The sequence below is a fragment of the Stegastes partitus genome, unplaced genomic scaffold (genome assembly GCF_000690725.1).
Source record: "Stegastes partitus isolate 25-593 unplaced genomic scaffold, Stegastes_partitus-1.0.2 Scaffold3646, whole genome shotgun sequence".
Taxonomy (NCBI): domain Eukaryota; kingdom Metazoa; phylum Chordata; class Actinopteri; family Pomacentridae; genus Stegastes; species Stegastes partitus.
Window position 1 is genome coordinate 111 of NW_007581377.1, and position 18,313 is coordinate 18,423.

Here is an 18,313-nt window from a genome sequence, read left to right on the forward strand (position 1 = left end):
AAAGCTCCACCCACAGCAGACTTGTGAAGGCATCTTGAAGGTTGACTGGAGCTTTAAATGTTTCTCATTAAGTGTGCATCTCACAGGAGGGTCAGGGTTAAATGTTTCAGATTGCGGTATTGTCTTCTAGTTCAAACTTTGATTGTCAGAAATAGCACAGTTTAAATATATGTCAGTGCAGGTCAATGAGCTTCCAAACTGTCTGCAAATGGACACAAAGTGCAACAACAATCATGAAATGCTTGGTTTCATAATAAAGTTTATTCTATATTACAAATAGTATTTTGTTCTTGACTGCAAAATAGGAATGCATTATATTTACATACACAGGTATACAATTAATTATAACAAAGTTAGAGAAGCTCGCCTTATATCCCCCAGGTTTCGTTTTTATCTCTCGATAAGATACTCTTTATCTTTCAAATATGATCTAGTAAAAGTCTTTTCTAGCATGTTTGTGTAACACCTGCTATAACACTGAGCTAGGAGGACATTTTTAGTTCCTACAAAACGTTTGAAGGTGGAAACTTTATCTGTGCTCTTGGCAACACAAGTTGGCTACTAGCAGACAACCTTTGTTGCAGGGGAAGGGACGGGGCAGGGAGAAATGAAAGACAGGATGTAACACTGGGGGGCAGATTCACAATGACAGTTGAGGACTCTCAGCTTGTGTTATTTATTAACACACAGGGAAAAGGGGAACTTTGGGTTTCTAGACACAGAGTACGTTGCCTACACAAGTGAAAGATGTGTCCTTACAATTATCTAAAGATGTTTCAATCACGTTTTGTAAAATGTGAATGCCAGTTAATGGGATCCAAAACCAATCCTTAATCCCCTCATTTTTTTTAGAAACAGGTATTAATGTATTTGATATATTTACTACATAAAATGTAGAAAACACTTTGTGAATGTACCCCTCCAAGTTGAAACAACACACATTCATCACACTGTAGAGCTGCAGAAGGTAATAATTAACAATGACTTGGACAGCTTACATACATTTGACACAAGGGCTATGAAAGAAACTTGCCAAACAAAGTCTTAAACATAAGTTTACTGTCAATGCTAATGTGCCTTTCCTGCTATGTTTACCTGCACGATAAATCACATGTGTATGTACTTTCATCCAGGTGTTTTTTTTTTGAAGACAATAGAAAGGGATTTGTGTCACACATGTTGACAAACCGATGCAGTAATTGTTGCTTTTTATGAAATGAACTTTTGTCGAACCGCATCTGTTTGTTTTCATCAGTGCCCATCTTTTGTTATTTGAAAAATCACTCAAAATGTTTATTTTCTGTCCTGGGCTCAACTGATAGAGAAAAAAAAGTTAAGCAATTATCAAGATGAAATAATCAATCTAATGCAGTAGTCAACTCTCAAAACAAGACGTAATAGCAGCAAAGACAGAACAAGACTTGAGTTGCAACTTCTGTCTACCAAAACTAAAGCCACAGAGGAGGCACAGCTGTCACAAAACACTGATGGTCTGTAATGAAGGACAAGGTAAGTGGGACAGGAAATTCAAAATGAAGTTCATGTTGTCTTGATGTGAGATCCATGAGCTGAACTGAAAAGTGGGCTTTTAAATGACCTTAAAGTCCCTAGTAGTTGTAGCAGTATATAAATATCTTTGAGCAAGGCAGTTCCATTTCATACCATCCAAATAGGTCAACATGCAAAGGTATATAATATCTGTTTTATTTAGCATCTATCACTTCACAAAAACCATGGGGATGAGACTCTGCAGTAAGGGCTGAACTGGATAAAGGTTCCACCTTAAACGAAAGTTATAGTTTTTATTACATGAACAATCCACTTTTTCCATCTCGATTCTTCCAAGCAAAAGAAAGATAAAAGAACACATCCACATCATCATTGCAAGGCTTAATTTTCTTATTTTTCACTTTTTTTAAATAAGTTTCTTAAATTGTTTACGTTTTACATGCGCTTAAAAAGCCAATAAAGGACCCAAGGTGGACCTAGGGCGGTCTTCACACATTCACATCACCACATGGGGCACGTTGTCAAGGCAAAAGAAAGGGCAGAGGTCAAAAGGTACGGAGGGCGCCTCCATCATCTCTTTCAGTCGCTCTCTCCCATAGTGGGGGTTCACATCCAACAAGTCTTATCTACTGGTAATGTCCATCATTTTCTGTTTGTCTTGCTGTGATGCTCACTTCTTGCTCTGCTTTGTCAGATTTTTTTTTTTTTTCTTTTTTTTGAGGCTTTGGAGAAGGCCGCCCCCTGCCGCCACTGAGGACAACTACACTAATACAGACAAGAGCGCCTCAACAGTTACACACTCAAGAGTTGGGGTTTTGCCGTATGCAACTAGCTACCATCTCCAACGCTTGTGCAAAACAGAAAAGAAACTGGTTAAGTCAGGAGCCGGACAAAAGGGTGAACGGTGTGCCGAGAGCCGGAGAGACCCGGGACGATGGAAAGAGAAAGGAGGATCAGATCACCTCGCCCACAGAGCCTCTCTCCTCGACACACTGAGGTCAGAAAAATCACACAGGTTTCTTAAAGTTCCAGTCACAATATTTTTTTTTTTGTCCTAGAAGTGGTTGTCTTATACATAGTCCTTTTTTTGTCAGTTCCTCAGTGGCACTTTATAAATACATTTTTGACCATTTTGAAAATTTCAAGCTCCTTTGGTTTTTGGCTGACCAACTAAGTCCATCTCGTTTGATTTCTCCACACAAAAGTCTTAAAATAAGAACATCCTGGGGAAGAAGTGCTACTCTCACAACAGAGCCCCTTTAGGTAGCAGTCAGCCGTTTCTGGCTACACTGTATTGAATCATTCTTTTTTTTTTTTCCTTTTTTTTTTTTTTTTTTTACTGATCAAGCAGTTTCTTACCCAGTGCATTTCAGTCAGCTCTTCCCTTTACCTCCTCCAGGGTTGGCGTAGATAAGTGGGCAGTCAGGATCTCGGGCAGCTGCTGATTGTGTGTGTATCTGTGCATGTGTGTGCTTTGATAGACCGTCGCAAGTGGCGACACAAGATTGGAAGTGGCAAGAGCCAGGCAAAGACTGCTCCTGGTGTTTGGGTTAGCAGTCAAAACATTGTCTTCCAGAGTTGGTGGTGTGCTTTTTACAAAGGATCCAACTTGGGTGGGGGCTCCAGGGTTTCTCCTAATAGCTTAAATTTGCAGTAGCCATATAAGCCAAATGGAAGCAGAAATAATGAGCGTTTTCTTAAATGTACGCTGGGCAGGTAAAAATGTGTGAATGTTGCAAAGGGCTATAGGCTGGGGATGCTCTGGTTTGTAAAGTTTTAGTGTCTGTCTCGTTTCAATAAAGGAAAAGTTCAGAGAAGCAATAATCCTTCCCTACCCCCACAGTCTTTTTTTTTTCTTTTTTTCTTTTTTCTTTTTAAATACAACTCCAGCTACATTGAAAGAACACAAGAACATTCTAGGTTTGCCTGGACTCGCCCCAGATTTCACGGATATGTATGCTTTGCTTGAAGGTACAGTGTAAACTTGGCAAACCATCCTTGCATTAATTTTCTTCAGAGGTGTTCATTTGGCTTGCAGTCATCAGGTTTGATGTTTCCACTTGATTCCGTATATTGAATATAGCACTACAATAAACTGAACTCTAGAGATGGTTTTATTTTAACTATCCTATTCTGAAAAGTTCTCAACAAAATGGACACCCAACATTGTGGTTTTTAAAGAATTACCTATCAGTGTAAATTCTTGAAGGCAACATAAAAATGTTTTTTCCCCTCTTTTCTTCCAGCAGGGGGACTGAAGTATGCCAATATGGCCAGCTTTCAAGCAATCGCCCCTTGAAGCTCCCCCTGTGGTGAAGCTGAGGGATTCCCCCACATTGCACTGTAGGAGACACCAGCCTCAGCCCCGGACCACCCCTCACATATATTCAGGTAAACTAGTCTATGCAGCAGAGTGGATGAGGAAAACTAAATATTTCTCGGGGAAGAGGAAGCAGAAAAAAGGTCAAGGAAGAAGTCATCTCTGAAAGGCGGAGGGAGGAAGTCACATGATGAAAAAGATGGGGACAGGTCTTCGCTCAGGCACGGCTCGGTTTCTGACGGGGTCTCTTCCCAGTGCACCCTGGGAAGTGCGGTCCTCAGCTCTCCAGACTCATGAAGGCCACCACCTGCTCCAGCTTAAAGGCCAGCCTCTGTTTCCTGGCTGCATCGTCCTGCTCCAGTGAACACACAATCTGCCAGCAGGACAATGAAGTAAACACAGACACACAACACCATTAGTGAAAGTACTCAACGTACCAAAACAGCAGTCAGTACTTTCAAATCTGGTTTATGACTATTACTAGGATATTTCTGTGTATATTGTCTTACTTAATAGTTCTCATACACAGCACTTCTGTAGAAAATGGAACATCCTGATGACACTACAGACTGTACCGACTAAACTCTGAAAACAGTTGAAGGAACAATTCACTTACAAGCCAGCTTTTGAATACCAAATACTAAATCCATATAAGCTTGAAAGGTGGCTATGAATTGTAGCATCTTCCTTGTGGAAATTGAGAGTGCACTGAGTGGAGAAATAAATATATTTAACTTGGATGATTAACAGTTTTCTATCAGCATTCCTCTCTAGTATCACTTGCAGTAGCAGCGTTTTCATTAGAATACATTTTATACCCTTACATAGCTCTCTATTATTACAACCTGTTCCTCTTGACTGAAATAGACGGCACACAACTGATCCATTTAGTGCAGAAAAAGCGTCATAACGTGGTAAACGTTCCCTTTTATGTGAGTGCACACAAAGTCTGAAGAAGAAGGCCTGAATTAACAAGTAAAGTTAATAACCACCGTCGTGATACCTATTATCTCTGCTGGTAGTTTTAGCTCTTGTCAAAGAAAGCCTGGCGATGTCAGATTGCTTTATAGTCAACCCCTTTGCAAAAAGATTTCCCTGCCAACTTGGAGGGCAGAACCATTCCCAGGAACAGAGCAATCAAACAAGTTATTGGTGAGGCAACAATTGGTTGGAAAGCACATTTTGATGTCTTTTTTGCTGTCTGACTGAATTTTGGGATGCTCTGTAACTTGCTCTGAATCCCACCTGACTACAGCTGCTTTTCAGAGTCGTCTTTCAAACCAACAGAGGGCATTTCATGAATGAAAATTCAACAAAAGCTCTAACTTTTTAAGAATCCTAATTTGTCAGTTTGATTTCCGTAATGTCTAATATTTTACCTGTCATAATCCAGATGTTATTACACTTGCCCAAGTCAGTTTCAATTTCAACAATTTGACTGGCACAAGAAGCCTCAACAACGAGTGATTTGTGGGATTTGTTTTGCCCTGGGCTTTGCCTCGCGGGCTGCATACAGGTTAACAGTCTGGTGGAGCACATAGGACTCACTGTTCTATCAAATGCCATTGTAGAGTCAATGAATTATTAATACAGGAATTTACATAGAATTTTAAATGATTTTGTTGGCTGCAATTATTTAGGAAAGCACCCAGTTTATTTCCTACACCTGTGTAAATTCGGAATTATTGGAATTTTCCTTTCCTTCCAACCAAAAATCAATTACAACAGCCTACAGTGTAGCAGATCTTAGTCAGTGATGACACTAATGTGTTAGCGAGAAGTGAAGTAAGTGTAAGTCACAGCATCACGTACCTCCTCAGTGTATTTTCCAACGTAGGAGTAAATCTCACTGAGAGAGCTCATAGTGTTGAACTCATTCATGTGCATCCGTGACTGTTCTGCCAAGTAGGCATTCATGTCCTGGTCACTGATCGCTGGCATCTTGCTAATGTCTGAGTAGTACCTGTTGAAAGAGGGCAGGAGAAATAAAACAAAGCATTAAATGCTTGTTACAAATATGTTTACTGCAGGGAGTGTTGTTAGGAAAACTGTTTAATGATTTGGAAAATAGAATACAAGCAGTTCTGTGTTTTAATGTAGATGTTTTCCTTGGAGCTCATTACTCCTTGCAGTGGTTTATGGCAGGTCTTTGAAGATATATAACTAATGCTTGTAGCGCAGAGGCAACAAGTGTGTTTCAGAGTACAGTGACTGAAATGGAGTCATCATAGACGCTGAGAGGCCTCAGATTTCAACCTGAAACACCACAGCAGCAGACACACATGCTGCATTGAGGTAAAGGCAATCAGTCACTGTCAGCAGCAGCTGTGTTGCCCATATCAACTATGTTAATTAAAGCTGCTTATTTACATATTAAATTCCTGTAGCTGCAGCCGCTTGAGGACAGGCCTGGTGTATGGTTGGCTAATTCTGGGAGTGTGTGAGAAAAGAGATGATATTTGCCAGGAAACAAGTCTTCGGAGCAAACTGAGCAAAGGCAAAGGCAGGTGGGTGTTGCTCACAGAGGTCATACCCGTATCAACACCTGTTCAGTGCTGGAAGGCAGTTATAGGGAGCTCCTAGCAGGGGACTGCTGGTGCAGAGACCAGGTGTGCTTGTTTAGGAAATGCTCTTTTATTTACTACAGCTAAAATCCTATTCTTTGTAAAGGCCTTCTCGACACAGTTTTATCATACAGTTGTCTGCTGGTCTGAACTGTTGCTATATTGAGAGACTTTGTCAGTCAGAGTATTTTAACAGGCATATCAGTTCCACACTGTCTGCAGTAGGTGTGTGTCAGCTGTGATTTTCAGACATTCATGCTTCCCGCAGTTCCACTTCAATCAATATAGCTGTGTGTGCGAGGATAAAGTGCCGGACCAAAGCAAAACAGTAACTCTGAGACCAATTTGTGAAAGTATGTCTTCAGGTTGTTGTTTCATCTGTCATCAAAAAGGCTTGTTCAGTTTTAACCGACTGGAGGGCAGTCCCAGGCATTTAAGCTCATGTAGAGTTGCTAGCACCTTGACAGTTGTTGGGTCATTAGGGTCCCCAGAGTCAAAGTGTGAGGAGGTGTCAAGTTGTCCAGGGAGGGATCTCAGTGCAGCATTTTAAGTAGCTGATAAGTGGTGTCGTAGGCCGCCTCCTCTGTTAAGTGATGGTAGATCCAGTTTCACATAAATGGCTTCTTTCTCTCCTCTTTTGAACCATCGGTCTTTCATGGTGAAAATGTGAACATTATTGTTCTCAGTGTGTGTCCCTAGTCCTGCAGATGTAGATGGACTGCTGCATGTTAACCTGAGGAGTTGGTCCTCCTCTATTGTGTCATGTGCATGTGAAGAGGTTTGCTTTGTTTCCACAGTGTATAGGTCTATACATTCCCCACTGCATTGAACGGTGCTCAGTTGTCCTTATGCCTGGGTGTTTTGACCTCACACTGGTTTCTGCCTCAGTGTGTCTCTGGGCTTGAAGTGCACAGTGATGTGTTGTTGGTTATTCCTTATGTTCCAGAAAAACTTGGGGGGATCTTGAACAATGTTGCTGCGGAGATCAGTCTTTTCTTCTCTGTCTGTCCTGTGTCTTTCTGTGGTTTTGACAAAGGCCCAATTTGAAATACAACGTGTTTAGAAGTGCGTGTGTTCCTTCTCCTTCCCCTCTGTCCTTATGGACATGTTTGGAGGACGATGGTGCAGGGTTCTGATAACCTCTAGCTTCTGCTCCAATATCGTAAACATTTATCTGAGCGTAGGTTTTCTGTATACTTGTATACTGTATACCTGTATACTATACGTGGTGAAGCTTCTGTCGAGGAATTGGCCAATCATCGAATTGGATAGTCTGCATTTTTTCCCAAATATCTATTTAAAAAATGTTTTTAAGCCATTTCCTAATATAACCAATTTTAAAATGCACTATTTTAGCTCTGATATAGCTGCCTCTTGCTACCTGTAGTCGGTGGTTTTCAGCAGTGTCCTCCTGATTGAGTAACAGCCTATTCCGACTGAAGGATGAATGTTAAAAAATTCTCTTTTGCCTCCACATATGCAAAACATAAAGAAACAAAGGAAATTCAACAATGATTTGTGTTGGAGTTTGTGTTATGCTGAATTTTGATACCAAGATTTGAACCAACTTGGTATATTGTCAGAGGAAACAGCATGGCCTTTTGAATTGGGTGGCGAACATTGACAATGACGAAGCCTAAAACATCAAAATATACAGAGACCCCACACACAGATCAATACTTAATATACTGAAGCACAAGCTGGAGGTTATCAGAACATGTCCAAAAGAACAGAGAGAAAGAACAAAAAGCACAAAGACACCAGAAAAATACTTAAAATGTGTGATGCTTTAAACCGAACCTTTGTCAAAACCACAAAAAGACACGGAAACAACATTGTTATTCCCTACATTGCAGGAGTTTCTAAACTCAACCCCACATCTCTGCACTTTAGAACCAGTAACATGCTGAGACAGAAGCTAGTCCACTCTGAGGACAAAACACCCAGGCAGAAGAAGAGCGATGTAGTATATACAGTTCAGTGCAGTGAGGAATGCACAGACCTGTATGTTCTGGAAACAAGACAACTTCTTCATAAGTGCCACACAGGAGGGCCAAGCCTTCAGGTCAATAATCAGTAGTTCACCTACATCTAAAGGACAAGGGACACTCTTTGGAGGACAACAATGTTCACATTTTGGCCAGAGAAGAACAATGTTTTGAAAAAGGAGTCACAAAAGCCATTTATGTCAAACCAGAACAACCATCGCTTGACAGAGGGAGTAGTCTACAACACCACTTATGAGCCACTTACAATGCAGTTCTGAGATTCCTTCCTGAACAGCTTAACACATATTCACACCTCGACTCAACGGACACTCGTGACTCACGTGATGGCCGGTTGGGTCAATGACTCTCAAGGTGCGAACAACCATAAAAACCTGAGACTCTCCAGTGGTCAGTTAGAACTGAAGAAGTCTTTAGAATGAGAGATGAAACAGAGGACTCCCCCAATTTCCTCGCACTTAAAGAGATAGCTTGGTTTCTTTGAAGTGGGGTTGTATGAGGTGCTTATCCATTGTATTACCTCCAGCAGATAAGAGTCAGCATGCCCCCAGTTTGGAGAAGCAAAACCAGAGGACTAGCTAAGAAGCTAAGCAATGAACTGTTGCAGACAGGGGAGCACAAAACATATTCTAGCCACCTAAAAGTATAATACCCAATGCAATGTACGCTCTATTTAGAATATTTCAAGGCTATTGCTGCCAGACAGGCCTTTATAAAAGGGAACTGAAGCATTTTTATTGCTCTATGCCTACTCGAAAGCCAACAGACTCTATTGACAAATAAGTAATTTTGTCTTGCAGAAAAAAGGATTTGCTGCTCTACCACTGTCCTGATTAGTTAGGTTGTGTTGTTTCTACATCTTAGTAACAGACAACTCCTGCATTCTGCAAAGTAAAATTACCATCTTTGTCAACAGAGTCTGGTGGCTATGAAGAGACAGATATAACTACATCAGTTCAGTGTGGAAAGGGCGTACATTTAACCTGGTTTTTGTCTTTGCTGGCTAAAATACGTTTTGTTGCTGACCGCATCCATAGCAGCTGACCTGCTAGTCCTGTCTGCTTCTCCAAACCAGAGGCACGCCGAAAGTCATCTACTTTAGGTAACACACTGATATGGATAAGTTCCTCATACAACCCCACTTCAGAGAAACCAAACTATCCTTTAATTGTGTTTGGAACGCTGCATAAACACACTGCAGATGGAGACACACAGGACTGAGTGCAGTCCTGAGCCTGAAGCTCCTTATTTGGTCCCACCTATTCAAGCAGGGCACATATATTCTCATCCTGGAGCTTGCTTTGTGATGACGCTCCAGCCACATAAATACTCTGAACCACTTCACAGAACCCCATCTTTTATTCAGGACCTCTTCGCCTCCGTTCCTGACAAATAAATTTAATAAAACTCCCATTTTAACAAATTACCGGCTTCTGCTGCCTGCAACTCTCAAAAATGCTTTCTCTCTTTTTTTCCCCCCCACACACATCTGTGAGCCCTCCCAACACCGACTCCTCTGTACTGTAGACCTCATGCCCTAGGCACTCCCATCCATTCCCACTGTGTTGTAATTTGGATTGGGTTTCACAGCTCATAGATCACAGGGCTGCAGTCGCATAGTGTGTTTTGAAATGAAACATAGCTAATGCACATTTTCTGATGGTCATCTCTGTCTTCATCTATCCAGTGACTGGTGTGCACACACATGCGCTTTCATCGACAGCTCACCTCTCCACCCAGCTCTTGTAGCTGGGGATGTCCTTGGCATAAAGCAGCTTGTTGGAGGGTGAGTCTTTCCCAAGGCGGTGTTCTGAGGTGGAGCAGGAGTCCATGAAAGTCTGGGCCACCACAGACAGACAGGCATCTGTGATGCTGCTCTTATGGATGTCGAACACAAACTGGGGGTTCTTGATCACATTCACCCAGAAACGCAGAGGTAGGCTGCACAAGGGTAGAAAAAGAGAACAAAGTAGTTTAGTGACAAACTAATACAACCATAAAAGTGTTGCAGCCAATTTCTATTCAAATTTCCTAAAGTCCATTTTAATGTCTAATATTTCCTGTTCTAGAAATGCTAATGTGGGATGCTTGAACTCATCTCACCGCAACTGAATTTGTAGTTTAACCTGTAAACAAAACAGTCTTAGAAAAAAGAGCTAATTAGACATGTTAATGTCCTCTGTGTTGTGCCTTCTGTCATTAAAATTACTTGTGCATTGATTGTTCAGTTCCATCTCAGTGACAGAATGCTCAAATAGCCATTCAAACTGAGCAACAGAGAGTGTAAAGTAAAACAACAGTTTGTGTCCCGTTGAACTGCTCTGAGATTAAGTCCCTAAATGCCATTTTCAAATTTGCTACAGCCAGCTAGTCAATAGGCATGAAGATATTATTCGCCAGAAGGGACGGGGATTCATTCACTTTGCAAAGCTAGTACACAGGCCCTGCTGTTGCTGATGTGCTCTATTTGATGTGTGTGCTCAATTCAATAAAGGCTTTATCTTTAAAGCCAGGTGGTTGCTGGCTCTCATTTTTTTTTTAGCAGTGTCCAGGGGTCCTCGCTGGGGGCCGCACAGTGACACAGTTCATATTGCCTTGTTTGTGCAAGTGGGTCCTATTTTGTGCCTGTCTAGAATAATAAAAATATACAAGTCTGTTTATTTGCTGGGCTTGTTTCTGCCTAAATGAATAGATATTGGGCCAGCTTTATCTGTGTGCTGCAGTGAAAGGGGCTCAGGTGGTATTAAGAAAGAGCTGAGTGTTACTTGGAACTCTGTATCTTTCCTATTCTCTGGGCTATGCACTTTTAGCTGATGTGGCAAAAATCAATCAGGAAAGACATTGCGGTGTAGCCTACACAGGAGATTCTATGCGTGGCACAATATCAAAGGATGAGGAGAAAATAACAACAAAAAAACCTGAAATGCAATCATTTAAAATACCAGCAGTGCTCCCCATGATCCCACTAAGCATTTATTCTCGCACAACCACCCATAAAGCCATTCAGATGTACAATCTAACAAAAGAGGATTTGGACTCAGAAAGGAAAAACTCTGCATTATGACTTCAAAATTAATCTAAGCAAAGAATCTAGTGGGATTAGGTGCAGGGATCAAAGGGATATTAACACCACTGCTGTGCTGCCTTGATTGTTGACAATCTGCTGTTTCAATGGTGCACCGGATGCTAAAATAATGAGGTTCCCCCACAATTTGGGGGGTTAAAAATGACCACATCAGCATTTACATATTCTCCATTGAAGACAGGCAAAGCATAGAATTTCTGCAGTTAACTCATGCTGAGTGGTTTTAGAAATCTGAATGATAGCCATGATCTGGCCTTTTGGTCAGGGATTAGGTTAAATATCAGCTGCCAAGATCAAGGGCATCTTTTATCCTAGAGGAATTATGCTGTCGGAGTCAGAAAAAAAACTTTTATTAAAAGACTATTCTTCTATCGATTCATGCCTGCAAAGTCGATTCAAACTGATAAAAGAAAAAGTGTGTTATAGAAAAATCAAACAAAAAAGCAGTACGTTTACTCAATAATGTAATAGGAGCTATTTATTAATACAAGCAACACTTCATACAATATTTACTGCAGCAAATAGTGTCTGGCACACCTTATTGCTCAGAGGAGGAATACAATGTCCATGTCAAAGGAGTGAGTATTCATGTAGTGTTAAAGAAATAAACAATAAAACCCTGCTAGTCCTCATCTCTCCAAGTAGGAAAGATTACCAACCAGTATTGGCAATACTTTGGAACTGTCAAAGAGGGAAACAAGCACAGGTCTGTTTACTGTCAGCTATGCTCATTGAAATGAAAAGCAAAGAGTCTTGCAACAGATCTTGTAGCCCCACAGAGCCCTGATCTCAACATCATGAAGGCAGTCTGACATTACATGAGACAGAAGCAGTTGAGCCAATCTATATCCACACAAGAACTGTGGCAAGTTCTTCAAGATGTTTGAACTACGGACCATACCTTGACAAGCTGTGTGTGCAGCAAGGAGAGTTACTGCTGCTCATAAGGCAAAGGGCGATCACACTAGATATCAATATGAGAGAGGATGATGTCTGTTTACCTAAAATGAAAATGATTATTTTTGGAAGCATCTTCACTTTACTTTTGACACCTAAGTCTCCATGTAGTCCCTCTAACTGTCTCCTGCAATTTGCACTGCTCAACACTTCTGGCAAACACAACTAGCCAGCGAGCCTCTACATCTGCAGATGTGGGACATTATCCCAGTTCTGCAGAAGGGCCCGATGCATTTGCTTGCCATTGGCAGGCAAAGGGTCACAGATGTTGTGATTTAGAGCATCCCACCGGAGGCATTACAGCACAGACGAGGAAGTGACCAAGCCTGACTTTTTTTTAATACAGGCTTGAATTAAAAGTCTCTTAAAGGTGACCCAACTGGGCATTGTTCCAACAGGGACGACGGTAGGCAGAAATGCACTACCTTTCAAGTGTTAGTCCTCTACTTCATAAGCTGTGTGTCTGTTGTAGTGGTGCTATTTACAGTCTGAGTACGACGGGACTGCAGTATGACAGCAGATAGGTGGTGATCTGCATGCAGAAAAGAGGAGAGTATGTGCCAGTTTTGCACAATAATTAAAATTCTGTCTGTTCCATCCCAACATGACAAACGTGCAGTGGAAGGAGGCAGACACACGCACACCCAATACAGAGGAGTGAGGATGGGAGCAGACGCTGACACACTGCCACTAATCCAAAAGATACCATCTGGAGATGCTCTAGGAGCCAGTGACTCATGTATGCACACACTTACTGTACACACATACAAAAGCATGTTACAATTCTGCCACACAATGCAGTAACAACTAGCTGATTTTAACTTTGCACCATTAAAATTTAGCTTGCTTCAAAAAACAGTGATATACGCACACATAGCTTGATGAAATAGGGGCAGAGGATGGCATACTGTGAGTACTATTCCCGTCACTTGACTGTTGTGAAGGATGGCTTGGATTGTAAGGGGTCAAAGATAACATCCTGGGCTAGAATAAATTCTGAATGCCATCTTTAGGTCTCTTTCAGGTCTTAGAGTGTGTGGATGCTGTGCAGAATGATGGAAATGTAATGCACAGCTACGCCAAAACAACTATTTTCTATAGCAGTATAGGTTATGCAAATCAAAACTTCTCCTTCAAAAAACAACAAAAAAATAACTATTGGTTAGTAGGTTCAATCTACAAATATCATGTCATAATGGTATAAAAACCAAAGTACAGGCTGAATAATAATGTAACACAAGGGTTTTATCAGGGGATATACTGATGGAAGGGAAACCCTGAAGGGGAGGTGGGAGTAGCGGTGGGGTGCTGCGGTAGAAGTTAATGGCGCGTATGATGACGATGGGACTGAAAGGTTTAATGGGATAGGGGCTCAGCTTGGGAGGGACACTGGTATTATTATTCTCTACCGTCAGACAAAATGAAGGCTTTTGTTGCGGCCAAGATTGCAGTCTTTTGAGATGACTGAAGGTTATGCGTAAGCACACACAGTGAGAAGCATAAAGACACAGGCATATGCGCATCCCACACAGAGAAGATATCTGTGGTGGCATCAGCACAAACTGTGTCCAATCGAAGTGGCTTTTTGTCAGGGTGTGTTATGATAAATTGCTATTCATTCACAGCCCTATAGTGAGAGCCCATTAAAAGTCTAATGTAAGAGCAACCCGCTGCGTTCTCAGAAAACACTTAACACACACTGCAAATGGCCCAATAATGCAGACACAAGAAATACCAAAATTAGGACCATTGAGTAAATAATATTTCTTCTTTACCCCCCTACCCAGTCCTTTCGCCATTTCTATTTGTCCCTTGATAAACATCAATTTTTCCTCCCATCTTCACGGTTCTCCTGGGCCTTAGGCTGAGTGATGCATGCTGGGATCTTGGCAGAGGCTGGGAGGCTAATGAGATATTAGTGTGCATTTAACTCCCACAGCGTCCACTTCCTTTTCTTCACCTTTTTATTTCTCTGCTCACCCCATTCCGGTTCACTGTTGGTTATTTAACCCCAACCAACCTTTTAAGGTGGGCTCACCGGGTCAATATGGACTAAATTAATCACCGGATATTAATTTAGAGGTGTACTTGTGCACCTGGGAGTGTACATTTGTCACTATAGAGATTTCCACAGTGACAGGCATTTTTTTGGCCCAGTTATCCATGATAATAGATGGAGAGTCTTGGCAGCCAATTGGATTAGCCCCTTGTGGTTGGCTTTAATGAAGATTACACGCCCCTGTGGTTAATGGATATTAGGAAGGGAAGAGGCGTGTGGTGAAACTTGGCACTGACAGGGCAATACCAGGGCAATGCCATGTAAAATGTGCCAAAATGTACTGGTTATGCCTGTAGTACATTAAACATCAGTGCAGAAATCAACCACCATGAATGGAGACGCTCTGGTGTACAAATGATAAAGTAAATATACATGTTCATCACAGATCTAAGTGACCACCTGAGGAATGTCGTAAGCATTCAGGACCAGAGCCCACTACATCTGAACTCACCAGTTGCTCTTCCATGTGTGTCGGACATGTGGGTCATGGATGTTGTGTTTGTCGGCCTGCTCGTCCAGGAAGTCAAACATGTATTTGATGGCCAGTGGCAGAGCGCTGCCTCGATGGGCCGTGCTGAAGATGGTCTCAAACAGGTCATCCACAAACTTCTGTAGTGTACCCTATAGAGCAAGGAGAGGAGAGATGAAAAAGCTTCAGTCTTTGGCAAATCTGCATTTTCGGTATGTTAATTCAGTGCTGCATCGATACTGATCAGGACGCACAGAACCAGCGAGTGAGATTGTCAGCATCTAATACATTTTGCAACACACCACTGACTCATGTTGACAGAAAGATTGCCATAAACTTGTATATTTTTTTCCTGTGTGAGTTTATGCGTTGTGCAGCGCATGTCACTTTGTCCCTTAGCTCCGATGTTTATGTGTCTGACTCCTATCTCGCAGACCCGGCCCCTAAATCTGCTTGCAGCTTTGATGGGGGAAATTGTTATTTCACAGCTGACTTTTAATAATATCTGGGAACAGGAGGCGCATCTTCTAAGCCTCTTTGTGCTGCCGGATTAGCTCCCACACTGCACCATTGACCCTAATTTGATTTAATGTTGGCGACTTTAAGAAGGAGGAGGAGAAGAGAGAAGAGAGACAGAGAGTGAGAGAATCTAATCCTCTTGTAAAGAATGAGCTGATGGGATGCACGGGAAAAGGCGAGAGCGAGGGATGGAAATGAAACGACAGAGGTTTCCTATCAGAAAAAGAGGCCATTGAGTGTGGCAGATGAGGTGTGTACAGGCAGTGGCAAATAAAAATCCAATTTGGGTGGAGCGGGTGACCGAAGCACAGAGTCAAGAGAGGTAGAAGAGAGTGGGAGGAGAGAATCCTGTTAGTCCGACAATCACGGCTATAATTCTAATGTGGCCCACATTCCCGACAGCTTATCGTTTTTCTATGAAGATGGAATCGCATATCTCTATATCAAGCCCACGTGCCTTCCAAGTGACAGTCTGCATTAGCTGCCAAGGGAATACCTTAACGTTTTGTGTGCGCATGCATACATGTGTGCATAGATACCAAAAAGCAGTGTGTGTACTTACAAGTGCTGAGGCTGTGACATTTTACGTCATCCTCTATCTCAAGGGGTGTACCAGCATCAACACTGTCATCATCACAGGGTTCTCTTGTTCCCTGGTGGAGCTAAAACTGCCAACACCAACCCCCCTCCTCGACCATCTACCCTGTCATTAGACTGCACTCTAAACACAATGTGTCATCTGGATGTTTTGATGCCGTCTGCCTCCACATTGAAATGCAAGGAAAGTAAACAATCAGAGCATTGGGGATGGCAATGAACCAGGGAGGTAGGGACAGACACACACACTCTGGAGTGTAAAAGTAAGGATTGAAAATGCAACCATTCCCAGTGCGGCTCCAAACATACGAACAGGTCCTGTACCCACCCTCAGAGTGTCACTGATGGAGCTAATATGAAAGGCGTCAGCAGCGTTGCCAGGGAGAGGTATTTATTGGCAAGGTGAAAGCCAAACACAGTCAATTACACTGCCTGTCTGCCCAATCATTTCTCACCAAGAGAGATGGCCAGCCAAGATAAACTGGTTATTTCACAAAAACAATCCATCTGGAAGGATGATGTGCTGTCTGCAGTCAGAAGCCACCTTCCTGCACTGTGAAACGGGATAAGGGCAGGGAAATAGAGCGACCCACAGAGGCCGAGAGGCTACATGTGTACATGTGTGTGAAGGTGTGTGGAGGATTTTACAATGTCGTGGTGACAGCTGCTCTATTTCCCCTACCATCCCTTTATTGTGCAATCATCAATTTTCTAGTTTTTCTGTTCTCTAGTTTCTTTCGTAAGTTCCTTCTTATCCTGTTTCACAGTCACTGTTACACTTGTCTTATTCTGATAATTAATCACTATTTGCTCATCTGGCCAAACATCTGCACAATCATTACTTTCCCCAAGAATGGTGGTATGGTAAGTATCTGAACTCTTTGGAATTACTTAATTAATTAGACATTGATCCAAGTTACAAGTGTAAACAACCAAATTTGCTCAAGCTAATAACACACTAAATGGTGTTCTTATTAAATACAGCTATTGAACATTCACAAAAGTGGTGGAAAAGTAAGTGAATCCTTGGGTTTAATAACTGATCAAATCTCTTTGGATCCATTTAGGAGAAATTTTGGACCTCTTTTTCTCAAAGAACTACTTGAGCTCAGCTGTATCTTGTGTCTGGTGTGAATGTCTCTCACAAGGTTATTTGTCAGTACTTCTGTTTGGGGATCTGATTGGGCTGCTCCAAATGGCAGATTTCTTAGTTTCAAGTCATTCTAGGATTATTTTACCTAAATGTGTCGGGTAATTATCCCGCTTCACCAACACTTAACTTCACATGCCAGACAGTGGCCCTGACATTATACTGTGACATACCTCACTGAACTTGGGAGTTAATTTCCCCCTCGATGGCAGCAAATTGAGTTTGAATCATGATGCTCCCTTAACCGTACGTCACCAACATGTTTTCATGTTGGCATGCATTTTTTTTCTTTTCTTTTTTCTTTTTTTAAATGCCATTCCTAGCGCTCCCTGTGCTTCCCAGACAATTCAACCTTAGCTTGGCAGTCCACAAAACATTTTTCCTGTGGTGCTGTAGAGTTCCAAGGTACTTTTTGGCAAACTTTGCAGTTTTTTGGGGAATAACGGCTTCTCATGCTCCATGTAACCATGCACCATGATTTGCATATGGTAAACTCATGAATAGAGATGTTGACCAGCTCTTGTGAGCCCTTTAAGCCTTTAGCTGTTACTCTGGGTTTCTTTTTTTTTCTTTCTTTTTTTACCTCACTGAGCATTTTGTGTTGTGCCTTTGGAGCCACCTTAGCTGGGTGCCCACTTCTAGGGAGAGCTGCCACAATACTAAATTGCCTCAATTTAAAGGCAATTTCTTTAACTGTGGACTGATAAGTATCTTAACTCTTTGAGATAGCTTGATTAAATCATTAATCCTTGATTAATAGTCTTCTCTGGAGAGGCATGGTGGAGAGCAGTAGATGCTTCTTATAAACAGCAAACTCTAAATGTTTGAAAGTTTTTTTTATAAGTCGGAAGTCGGAGTAGCGCCAACCCACACACCTCCAACGATGTTCCATTGATTGGACTAAAGGTTTGCTAACTCCTGACCTTCATTAGTCTTTGTTGTTGTCAGTAGTCTTGGCTTTTTTCCAACCTACGCTGTAAATGTTTGACTGATCTATTCATGTGTTATTAAAATTGCTTGTGTTTTGTCCACAACTGTATCTTTGAAGAAGATGTTTGTATAATTTAAGACAAATAAA

At 41.8% G+C, this 18,313-nt stretch overlaps 1 protein-coding gene across 1 annotated transcript in view; it reads right to left on the reverse strand.

Annotated features, from left to right (window-relative positions):
• Positions 1-239: 239 nt before the first annotated feature.
• Positions 240-18,313, reverse strand: part of plxna4 (plexin A4) — a 72,617-nt gene continuing 54,543 nt past the window's right edge. Inside the window, exons 24-27 of the mRNA XM_008306367.1 lie at positions 14,952-15,121; positions 10,128-10,340; positions 5,642-5,792; positions 240-4,202 (exon numbers count right to left, since the gene is read on the reverse strand). Coding sequence (XP_008304589.1) covers positions 4,107-4,202; positions 5,642-5,792; positions 10,128-10,340; positions 14,952-15,121 — 630 coding nt within the window. The 3' untranslated portion in view covers positions 240-4,106. The remainder of the gene's footprint in view (positions 4,203-5,641; positions 5,793-10,127; positions 10,341-14,951; positions 15,122-18,313) is intronic.